The sequence below is a fragment of the Pseudophryne corroboree genome, chromosome 6 (assembly GCF_028390025.1).
Source record: "Pseudophryne corroboree isolate aPseCor3 chromosome 6, aPseCor3.hap2, whole genome shotgun sequence".
Classification (NCBI taxonomy): domain Eukaryota; kingdom Metazoa; phylum Chordata; class Amphibia; order Anura; family Myobatrachidae; genus Pseudophryne; species Pseudophryne corroboree.
The window spans coordinates 734,556,636-734,569,385 of NC_086449.1; the positions used below are offsets into that span (position 1 = coordinate 734,556,636).

Below are 12,750 nucleotides of genomic sequence, written 5' to 3' on the forward strand. Positions count from 1 at the left end.
GTAAAATGCAATCAACATGTCATTGTTCTGATTTGAAGCTTCTTAATGTATTCTTAATATTATTCCTTTGGCCGTTGGTGCTTTACTTGCATGAATTAATATTTTCCTATGGATAACATCACAGAAATGAATGAAATGTGCAAGCAGCTCAATTAATTGTGGCAAACATGTAAATAAATCTTTGCGATGTACATAATGGATGTCATTTATGTTTAAAAACACGATCAGTATATGCTAAAAAAAAAATACCTTGACTTAATAATTTTATTCAAAAACATGCTAAAAAAATGTCTGCAATTAAATGGTAGAAGCATTAAGACACAGCCAATCCACCGTAACAAGCAAAAGGTGCAGTTTTAAAATAAAGTAGTGAATTTATGTTCTAAAAAATAAACTAAGAAAAACAAGGTATATATCACAAGATAAATAATATGGTTGGTTTTTGTGATTTTGATGATAGTATTCATTTATTACCGTACACTGTACAGGCAACAATGTACCTTTTCATATCCTCATAGGCTTACAACAGAAAACGTAGACCTAACAAGGAGAATTTTGTGTTCCACTATAACAAGTTATGAATAATTCAGTCATTGCACACAAAAAAAAACAAGTAAATAAATATTTGGTGCTATCACAGCACAAATGTTGCAAAACAATCTATAAAAATAACCTGATGGAAAACCAATGGCAAATTTACAATACTTTTTAAAAATAGCTAATAAAAATACATCATTGTACAAAAACCAACCGCAAGGTACATTTAAAATGCAATCAAGTATCCTGCATGAACTTATTAAAGGATGAATATTTTTGGTTGACAAAATAATGATTTATATATATATATATATATATATATATATATATATAGTATATGGGTAAAGTTACCAAATCTAGAACTTCAGCTGTAAATATGGCACATGCCTCGGTATTTGAAAGGGGCTGTCCAATTTGATACACAAACAAAATGGACATTTATTTTATAGATGTGTTCTGTTTTATTATCAAAGTTGTTTAGGTTTTTATACATTAAATTGAAAATAAACCTTAGCCTATGGATTAGGGGAGATTCACCTCTCTGCAATGTGTCGTAGGGATATTTGGATAGCATATGGTACCCCAATATAAACAGTAAACAGGGGGGCAGATATATTAAGATTGGGGAAGTGATAAAGCAGTGATAAGTGCAAGGTGATGACACACCAGCCAGTCAGCTTCTAACTGTCAATTTACAAATTGGAGCTGATTGGCTGGTGCGTTATCACCTTGCACTTATCACTGCTTTATCACTTCTCCAGGCTTAATACATCTGCCCCAATGTTACTGGGGACAAAACACCTCCGCCAAGCTGTTCCTGCAGTCATCGCTTAGCACTGAATCTCCCCGTTAGAACACAGAAGTTCAACTTGAAACAGAATATCTTGCTTGATTTTGCTGGATAATTTAGTTAGCAAAAGTTATTGTATCATACTGAAAAAAAGAAATATAATTTGCCACCATTTCAATGACTTCACCGGATTAATCGGACATATTTACTTGCTAAACTAAAGTTACCGCATAAGATACCGCTTGAGCACAGCGGAAGAAACCAATTAGTGGACTGAACCCATTCTCCAGAACACACAGATAATAAATTTGATGAATCATGGTGTCGGTAGTTTCTATTGGATGGAATACGGTTGTGTGCTCATCAATAGCTCAGCTCAGAGTGGCTGCCTCCAGCTTGCCTGCTCTAGCGGCAGATTTTCTGCAAAAGGGAGAGGTACACCCTGGTGACATAACATTTGCCATATCTGAATATAGAAGACTCTTAGTGGGCAACGGTTAAGGAATCTACTCATTGACCTCTTCCTAGCAGCAGATATGCTTCCATCAGCGTTTCCATTTAGCAAATGAAAATCTGAATTTACACATGGTCCCAATTTTATTTCTTAAAGTAAACTGGTGTTTCTTTCTTATAGGCATTTCTTACTACCTTGGCCATCAAAGAAAGTAAATAGTCAAAATAAAAAAAAAATACATTTCGGTTCTCGGCAAGCAGAACTTATCTGATTGCTGTTTTCTCTTAGTTTTAAGCAAGTTATTTTACTGTGTAGATCAGCTTTAGAACCTCAGCATATATCACTCAAAAGGCATAAACTTGTCATCACCATAAGCACGGCTGCTATCGAGGTGGGATATCAGTTTTTGGCACCTTTGCAAGCCTGGCTGTCAAACTGACGGCAGCTAACCCTTAAGTAGGTGGAACTGTTGAAACAGCCAATGGTATTAGTGTTAAAGGGAAGTGCTTGTGTCAACTCCAGTATTTTGCCCGCTGTAAAGTAAAGTCATGCATGAAAGTGATGAATCATGTTTGCCTTTTTTCAGTCAATATTCTGGGTTACAAAAGGAATGCTAGAATAATTCATACCGTGAGAGAAGATGCCCCTTTACCTCCCACTTAAATGAAAGGAAACCATGAGCTGGCAAATAAATAAGCCAAGTATTTCCTAATGCAGTTAGTTATACAGTACTTCATGGTCAATTGCAGGACATCCAAGTAGGTTTTCAAAATTCACTGTCCTGTCACTTTAATAAGTCACAATTAACCATATAGAATCACCATACAATTTTCATTGCTGTTCTATAATTCATATCAAGATTAGTTGTTCAGTCATTAATTTAGTTATCGTATTTAATTGGCTAGTAAGGGTTTAACCCAGTGGTTCTTAAACACGGTCCTCAAGGCACCCCAACAGTCCAGGTTTTAAGTATATCCATGCTTGCCCAAAAGTGACTTAATTAGAAACTCATTCAATTTGATTTAACCATCTGTGCTGAGCCATGGATATACCTAAAACTGCATTTGAGAACCTCTGGTTTTAACCAATGGTAATTGCTTGGGTAGGAATTTACAGATGACATTCATTGGCAGCTATTATACCTTGTACCATATTAACCACATTTTATAATTTATATATTTCATACTTGCCTACTCTGCCTTAATGCCCGGGGCAATCTCTAATGTAAGGGTGGTCCCCCAAAATCCTGAGAGAGCAGGGCACCCCCACTACATGATTCCACCCACTTCATTACAGCTCCAACCCCTTATTATGTGAGGCTGCAAATTATGGCATAGCGGACTGTGGGTGGAGAAAGTGATGTCACTACGTGTCCTTCACTTGCCACTCAGACTTCCTCTCTGGGATCTCATGGCAGTGAGGTCTCAAAAGTAAGCATATATATATATATATATATATATATATATATATATAAAAACACACACACATATACATACATACATATATAAACATATATATATATATATAACCATGAATTGATAGTACAACTTACGCGATACATGTGGCTGCTCATATTAATTTGCCAAGCATTTACCAATGAAATCCAGTCATATCTTGATTCACTTGTTTGGATCTGTTTACAGAAGCCATGTGACAGCAAATTCCTTGTTATACAGCAGTTATCTCACAGCTGAGATCACACGATTTTGAGCACATTACATTATATTCCATATAAAAACATATGTTATCATCATTCTATTCCAGGCTCTCACATCAGGATATGGCTCATTCCATTTCGATGGGCTCTTTCTCATGCAAACAATGTTATCACTACTGCACAAGTAGGATGTCACTACAAATGGCCTATTTCTGCTCATTCATTGTGATTTTGTAAAGCAGCAAAATGTAAGTAATGCCCACACCAGAGACCAAACCTTGGGCATTGTGAAAAGCAGCATTCAAAACTAGAGGTATGTGCTGGAGTGTTTAGCAGGAATGTCCTTTGAAAAATTGTACATGGTTTAGTAAATGTGATATAACAATGGAAAATAGTATGTGCAAAGATACTGTTTGTCTATTTATCTGGTAACAGGAAAAAGCAACAATCCATAAAAGCTGTTTTACACTGGGTGCCTCAGAGTGCCTGCAGAGTGATTAGTGGTTTAGCCCACAAAATGGCCGCCTCAGTTACATCACTGGATAGGCAGTATTATTACAGTATAAGCACTGATTCAGTCTACAAAATGGCTGTCTACCATGCATACTTGACAGGTGCCCTTTATGTTCCTTACACATAGCTCTTCAATATAAACTTCCTCAGACGAGTGTCAAAACATATCATGTCTTCATATGGTACAATAGCTCCGTACATCAGGGATTGCTACTAACAGAAATGTATTTTCAACATTGCAATCATCAGAGATAGTTATCTGTCCAGGTATGTATTAACTGGTTTCATAAAAGCAAGACCTGCTTCGTAAGTCCTTCTGGAATTTTAACTTACATTGTTATCTCAAGCACATAATACTTATTATGACAAACGGTGTCCACTGTAACACTAATGCCTCTAATGGGAATATAAATATGTAAAAAAAATTATACTCTAAAATGAAAAGAGCAATAATAAAAATGGATTGTTGCTTTAAAATGAGGGGAAAAAATGGTAAAACCTGAATCCAATGTATTTCTGAGAATAAATCAATATTGTCATTATACCATTATATTGTGAAAAAATAATCTTGACATATATGTAAACCGAATAGTTGGCTAGCTGAAGATGACTTGGCTACCATATACAATAAAACAGTTTATCAACCATTATGTGTCATCTCTGAATATCACCAATGATGCCCATTAAAACCTACTTACTGCAGGCGCATTCCTTTTAAAGATCACACAGAATTTAGACGCAATGATTAAAAGAAAATCTGTGTAGAATAAACCAAAAAAGAAGAAACAAAAAAGGTAAAAGTTTTTAAACACATAAATGAAAACGCTAGTCTTAACCATAGTCAGTAACAAAAACATTTCCGATAAGGTACAAAAAAGTTGCAGTCAATTCCATGCAAACTGGCCCATTATCACTGGTTTTGCAGCTGTGGGCTGGTTCTCAATGGCTTTAGTAAGTCTTTCATTTTGTATTCTTGACCTTTTTTTTTTTAATCTTTTTTTTTTTTTTTTCAAAATGTTCCAGAAGCATAAGCATATCCGTCATGTATTGGTAAGAGTCTTAAGTATATTAGTATGCAAAGCTCTTTCTTTAGAGATGCTTAAGAAGAGTGTTAGAGCAGGCCGAGGAAGGAACTTAGGTCTGTGGATTTCCTTTCTTCTTTGGCAAATTAATAGTAGATGCAGTTTTGCAAAAAGATAAGTCAGGTAACAAGATTCAGATGCGACGTATAGAATTGGAGTGAAAGTCGGACGGAGTTCTTGTAACGATTGTTTGGAGTCCTTGGTTCTTGACGCTCTTTGTGGCCAAACATGATGATGCAAATGCCCCGTTGAAAAGCTCTAGGCATCATATTTTTTACCAGTCCTGTGTATCTGCTGAAAGAGAGTCATGGAGAAGGCCATTCCCAGTATCTATAAATAAAGACGACAAGTGACATTATTAATCATTTATCCATCATGCTCATGGGTAAACACGTTTAGTTTATATGAAGGGATTATTTTACATATAATTGCCATTTGCAGTGCTACTCCTTCTTGTATCCAAGTCACAGAATAATCTGTTTATCTGGTTACATGCATGGTTTAAAAAAAGATGTGCCTATCAGTGGTGCATTCTCCGAACACTTGTAATTATAGTAACCCAGAGGTGGTTGGAAGAAAGACCATTATTTTCAGTTCTCATCTTTAAAAAAGACAATTACTTTGAAATAGAGTCTTTAAGTACACAAGAATAAATGAACTCTTCAACTTAAAAAGGGGAACGCAGGTTAGGGATGCATCTAGCACATATTTGCATTTCGACGGCTCCGGGGAAGAGAGGGGCCTGATTCCGATTTGCTCGGTATTGCACAGCCACAGGGAAACCGCTAAACTGCTAATGCTGCAGGAGGCGCCTGCATGTGTGATCCAAGTGTTGTGTCCGAGGATACAGCATCGGAACACCATCGTGACCATCCCTCGCAGCCCTCGGCCAGTCTGCATACGCCGAAGTTTACTCAGACTGGCCATCGGAACTGGTCAGCCGGGTCCAGGAAGTCTTTATTCGATGGCGTAGATCTTACAGTTCTCCCCCCCTGGTGACGCCTCTGTACTGGATCTAACATCTGCTGAAAAGCTAGTGAACATTATTAGGGCTGCCTGCTGTGACTTCTCCCTGGGATTACCTACTCCTACAGTTGTCGTGGTGACATCACAATAATGCGGGAGTGCAAACTACGCATTTGGTGTCTTGGCACCTAGTGACAGGAGTATAAGCTGCAACCACAAATCATTATTAATAGTCAATGAATACATTGCACTGGTGGGCACTTACACATACATTGCATGTTATGTGTGTGTGTGGTGGGGGGGGGGGTTTCATACATTGGGTCGACCACGTTTGGTCGACATGATCACTAGGTTGACATTGTCATTAGGTCGACATGAGGTTTTTTTTTTACTTTTTTTGGTGTCATTTTCATCGAAAAGTGACAGTGAACCCCAATTAGTGCACCATAACCCCTCGCATGGCTCGCTTTGATCACCATGCTTCGGGCATGGTGCCTCGCTCCGCTACCGCTGCACCCAGCACAGGTTACCGTTCCCAAATGTAGTCCATGTGGATCGTTAAGTATGGAAAAGGTCAAAAAATGAAATAAATTGTGAAAAACTCATATCGACCTTTCTCCATGTCGACCTAATGACCACGTCGACCTAGTGATCATGTCAACCTAATGCATGTCGACCAAAATGTGGTCGACCCAATGTATGTTGACCTAATGACTGCCATCCGTGTGTGTGGGGGGGGGGGGGGGGTAATGATAGGAATGGTTGCACATTCTTCACAGTGCTGAGTAATCCTCTGTGCTATATAAATAAGCAGTAATAGATAAACATGTCAATCACAACAACTAAAAGTTACACTTTTCTGCAATTAAAATGATTTTATTACATTGACTTATTACATAAGACTCCGTGAGCGGAGCTGCCTGCACAAATTGTTGAAGACTGTAAAAATGGGCAAAAGAAAAAAAAAAACTATTCTGATTGTGTGTTGAAATATTAGATTGCCAGGGGGATTAGGATAATTTCCTGCCCATAAATGTTGATTGCTACGAATGCTGACAGCACACTTGAACAAGTGTGTAGTTATACAGCAAGCCCTGCCAGGATGAAATACTGTGGAGTCTGTAGATAATTAGGAAGTATCTGAAAACTTATCCTATAAAATGCAGAAAATATCCGCACTGTAAACTGAAATAAAAAATACTGCAAATACTATTATCCTTGTACTGTACTTCTAAGACATTGTTTTAACTTGAAAATGCAGCTTTATCTTCCACCTTAAGATTTATTAAATGATTTGACTTTCTCTTTTGCAACTTCTTTTTTTCAGCATGGTACAGGATTTATATAATAAGACAACAGTTTATTTGTGTTGCCCGTGGATACGATTATTGTATAGTGATAAGGGCAGTAACACAGTCAATGGGGAACATTTCTCTCTCCTTATTACCGCATTTATACCCTCGGGTTACGCAGACACTAACAGGAATTAGGGAGAGCCCTCAGAAACCAATGGTTAGTCACCATCGATTTTCCTGATCTGATGGAAATTATTTTTCCATCTGTTGCCGGGATTGCTATAGTTGCCAACCAGCGCATGCTTCTTTCTGATGATCAAGGCATGCATACTAGTCAACCATCGATGTTTAAACCCTTGAATGGCTTCCACGCGATAGCTACATGACATGGTAAAGCAAGTTGCAATAGCCGCAACACTTACACTATTCGATAGTCCCCTTAGGATGGCCATCACTAACAGGAATAAGTGGGCAATAATAGAATCTTCCAGTCATACCTCCGGGGGATTCGGTATGTAATACCGCCACCAAGGATGCCGAATGTCAGTATCCCAACATCGGCATCACGACGGGTAGAATGCCGGCAAGGGGGCGAGCGCAAAGAAGATTCTCGCCACAGGTTCTCTTCTCCCTCTATGGGTGTCGTGGACACCCATAGAGGAGGAATCACCTACCTCGCCGATATACAGATGGCGGTATGGTGCTCTCGTCAGGATACCGATGTCGGTATTGTGACAGCCGGAATCCCGACGAGCAGTATGCTAACTGCATGCCCCTCCCAGGGGTACCTCTACATCACAAGGTAGACATGACAAGTGCCAAAAAGTTGCTCAGTATTCACTACCAAACACCAGTTCATTGCGTTCAGCACCCATTAACCACAGTGGTGAATGCCAGGCACCTCTGTACTTTACCACCAACGGGCATTGTTGTCCCTATCGGGAAGGCAGGACATAGCCCTTAAGTCTGTCATGTCCCGACTAAATCGGCAGGGTTGAGAGGTATGTCCAGTGTTCAATCACGATACGCCTCTGCTTGAATCAGCGTAATGCAACAGCGTGAAGAAGAGCCTCGCTAATTGCGGGCTGGCATAAAAACACCAGCAGTTATGGCAGAAAAGCCATGCATTCCAATCCTAATTATCTTCTGTAAAAATGTAGGAAGTTTGTGAATTAAATTGCCCTTTAAAACACGGTGTGTCCTTTTTGTCTGACAGCCCCAATGGGCCTTTCAGGTTCTCAAACGTGAGCTTCCTTCATTATCTGCACAGGAAAAGCCTTTACCATAACGTAGTCTGCATGTCACAGCAGAAAGGCGATATAATGTCTACCATGGCTCTCTTCAGAGAATGCACAGTTCTATCTTTAGAAAATGTATCTGTGGAAATGTTCATCATTGCAAAGGTTAAACGAGACATATATTACCTCTCGTCCCACTGCAGACACACTGCAGATCATCTCATGCCTCACAGACACTTCATACCAAAGGTATTTGGGTTTAAATAAAACTTAACTGAGCTTATAAAACAATAAACAAAAAGCCATCTCCTTTAGGCAAATTCAAACTCATTCTTGCTCCACTGAGGTCGATTTAAACAAAGTTAAGCCGCAATATCACGCATAGAGGTGTTGTAAATGCAATCAACCGAACATTAATGGCATATACTCCCATATAAATATCTCTGCAATATATTGAAATGAAAGTGGGTGAACATCAAAACGTTTGGTTGCAAAATCCAGCCAGTTGCTTTTTCTTTATCACGTTTAGGTTCACTATTGTGAATTATTTGAACCAGTTGGATAGAAAGTTTAAACGCCTTTGATTTTTTGAACACACTATATTTCTGTATTTCGCACATGAGTTTTAAGGGTCTGGGGTTTATTCTCAATCTATAAAAAGGGTGTCGGTAATCGTTACTGGGTTTTCTTTGGAATTGACGTAAAAGACCTTAAGAGCAGTTATACTTCAGAGAACAATACATTTCTGAGAAGAGACAGATAACCTATTTCAGAAAGTGACAGGATAATATGTCTTTGGAAGGTAGAAACTTTCTACAACTGGCTGTACAGAGAAACTTTACTTTAAGTTTTCTACTGAATAATTAACGGGGACACCAGAGGCCTTGTTCAAAGGACCAATAAACCAAAAATACTGTATGCCTTATAGAAAAGAGTATCTGAGAACCTGGCAAGGTTTCAAAAGCACATCAGAGCAGGAAAAAATGGGAGATACCATTGTTACAGTAAGGGGAGATTTCATGTTGCTTAGGCAACAGACATCTGGGGGTATATTTACTAAATCATCTGAAAAGGAAAAGTGGATAGCTAAAATGTAATTGGTTGCTATGGGCAACATCGCCACATTTCCTTTTTTTTGAGGTTTTAGTAACTCTACCCCCTTAACCAATGGACACTAACGATAGTCTCTCCATCTCTTCCCACTTCTAAAGACAGCTTTTTCCAGATGTCCTGCATGGTCAACAGTAGCCATGTTTAGCTGTTCAATGAAATCCACATTTTTGAGACTTTTTAAATATGTAAATCAAGGGATCATAGGTCAATCTTAATGTACGTGTGATTTCGACCATACTCCAATCACAGTACTTCCACAGCTAAATTCATAACACCCCCCACCCCCCCCCCCCAAAAAAAATGTTAGCAATAATAAGTGGAAGATATAAACCCCATCAACTCTTACATACCTGCATTATGAGTATACACATCCCAATCGTACCAAGAACATGCTTATTGTCATCAAACCACATTTTCACTTTCTCATAACATCCCTAAAGAGAAAAGCAAAGGGTCAGTTACTAACAGACATCCGGCGCATCAATTCTCTTTCTCTGCCACACGCCTCCTCCGGAATGGCCGAGCGAAGGCACTTCATGACCAATAACATCCCTAACTTTCCCTCGCTTCCCTTACAGGTGCGCCGGAAGATAAGCAATGTTTGGCTACTGTAATATAATACGGTGATGTGCGCAGCTGAGCACCACCAAGGATCATCGCAGAGAACTGTGGGGCAGATGTATTAACCTGGAGAAGGCATAAGGAAGTGATAAACCAGTGATATGTGCAAGGTGATAACACACCAGCCAATCATATCCTAACTGTTAATTTACATATTGGAGCTGATTGGCTGGTGCCTTTATCACCTTACACATATCACTGGTCTATCACTTCCTTATGCCTTCTCCAGGTTAATACATCTGCCCCTGTATCTACCCCACAGTTTGTTTTTGGGGGGATAGATCATTTCCGTTGACCTAGTCCACGAACAAACATTTGTAAACAAACAGATATTCAAAAATTGCTCAAACAATCGTCTCATCTGCAGGGAAATAGTATTTTATCAGGTGAGTTGAAAAAAACACAAACTATTTTTCTATATGTGGTTTGAGGTTGTTACTACTGTATATTTTAGGAAATAACCCGTTTTCTTTGAACCCTCAAACTTTCAGTGGATTTTGATTACATAAAATACTGTGGGGCTTCTAATGGCTCGAATGGTCACATTGCTTTGGATTTTTCCAACTATTATAGAAAAGCATTTGCACTGTACTAACTTCAGTGCTTCACATGTATCTTCTATGGTGAAGGTGGCATGAAGCTGCTCTGGCAATGGGACTTCTATGTTGGCACTGCAACTGTAGATTGTGGTGTGACTGAAACTGTTAAGCTGGGCATGAAATTGTATATGCTAGACAGTGTTACTGGGGCTATGTAATATCCTGGACAATGGGATTAATCAGCACAGTATTTACTTTATTACCATACCATACAAGCTAAGTATTTAAATCATGAAATTCTTGGCACATACACCAGTGAATGCTTATTAAACGTCAAGGCCGGATTAAGGCAGGGGCGGTCATCTCAGGGCCCCCACACATTAGGGCCCCCCACACATTGCTGTGTCAAGCAGAGTAGTCCCTGGCGGCTCAGCTGTTCATTAACAGCGGCCGCCAAGGAGCTTCTCCGTCTATGGCCAGTATTGCAGGATAGCGAAATATTATCCTGTGAGACACTGACCCTGAGCCGGCCTCATCCCTGTCCCCCCTGTGCATGCCGCAGCGTCCAGCGTTCTGCTTGGAAGGGGCGGGGATGTATAACGATACACGGGGGTGCTGATGGTCTGCCATCACTTTTTCTGGTGGGGTCCCCCACAACTTCATTGCCCCTGGGCCCCCACCAGCCTATCTGGCCCTGTTAAACGTACTGCACCAACTGAGTCTTCAACTTGGCGCCCTACACGCAGCATTTTAGAATCTAATTTTTTACTACAGTTTGCAGTGTTTATCATGAACGGCTCTATGCTAATGGGTCATGAGCTAGCTAAGACACACTGCACAGGTCAGGTACAGTACACTGCTATGACATCTCCACAAGTGCATGTCATACTCACTGTTCTCCATACTAAGCCAGTGGAATTGTGGCCACAGTCCTGGGAATTTTCCATACAGCATCGATCGGGAACCGTGTTTTCTCCTAGCACTGGATACCAATCAGTGTAATCTGTCACCCCACAGCAGTGCATCTATAGAAAGCAGATTATAACTTCCATAAAATATATGCGCGGAGCCACATTATATTCACTATTATTATATGCTACAATATACATGGTTCCCTTGGTACAATAATCAGATAATAAGCTCTGTAATGCAAAAACTCTATTACATTCAAATCATACTTGCCTACTCTATTGGAACTGCTGGGGGGCTCCTGAAAATCAGGTGGCACTCCCGGCCCCCCAAAGGAGTGGGCAAGTCTCCCAGTGCTGGCACTACTGTGGTCGGACTGGGATCCCGATGAAGTGATTCACGCTGAATCGTGCCATCGTAGCCATGACCCCCGCTGTACAATGTCGGTAAAGTGGGGGGCGTGGCCACCATGATGCAATCATGTAGCCACCCCCCCGCACAGCCTCTTTGGCAGCATCATGCCCTTGCACCGCCCCTTATATTAAGCTACGCCCCTGGCACCACCGTCCATTGTGTCGACCTGGCTGCCCCCTCCAGGAGGGAAGTTGGCAATTATGATTCCAATAGTTAAAGCAGCTGCCCCCCCCACCCCCAACTTGTGTGCCATTACACTAGATATTAGGGACATGATGAAACAAAAAGGGTGTCTATCTATCTATACATACAGATACATATATATTTAGAGAAATAGTAATTGCATGTAGTTTTCAACAATTTTACATCATTGATTTTGTTTATAAATATCATCTGAATGTTTTACACCAGCAGATATTGCCAAGGTACATGGCACTGCTACCAGTATGAGATGATATATCAGTGACAAAATGACCATAAACAGGTTTTATGTTATTGCCCAGCTATGCTTTATACAAAACATATAATATTCTAAAATAATAATAATTATTCAGTATAATGTCTCTTTATGATTTCTCTTGAGACTGACTATTTCTTGCATAATTTAACATAGACCGTACAA

At 39.7% G+C, this 12,750-nt stretch overlaps 1 protein-coding gene across 5 annotated transcripts in view; it reads right to left on the reverse strand.

Annotated features, from left to right (window-relative positions):
- Positions 1–1,280: 1,280 nt before the first annotated feature.
- Positions 1,281–12,750, reverse strand: part of TSPAN9 (tetraspanin 9) — a 704,002-nt gene continuing 692,532 nt past the window's right edge. For all 5 annotated transcript variants that reach the window (XM_063928463.1, XM_063928461.1, XM_063928462.1 and 2 more), the window contains 3 exons: positions 11,699–11,830; positions 9,996–10,079; positions 1,281–5,363 (listed from right to left, as the gene is read on the reverse strand). In XM_063928463.1, coding sequence (XP_063784533.1) covers positions 5,292–5,363; positions 9,996–10,079; positions 11,699–11,830 — 288 coding nt within the window. In that variant the 3' untranslated portion in view covers positions 1,281–5,291. The remainder of the gene's footprint in view (positions 5,364–9,995; positions 10,080–11,698; positions 11,831–12,750) is intronic.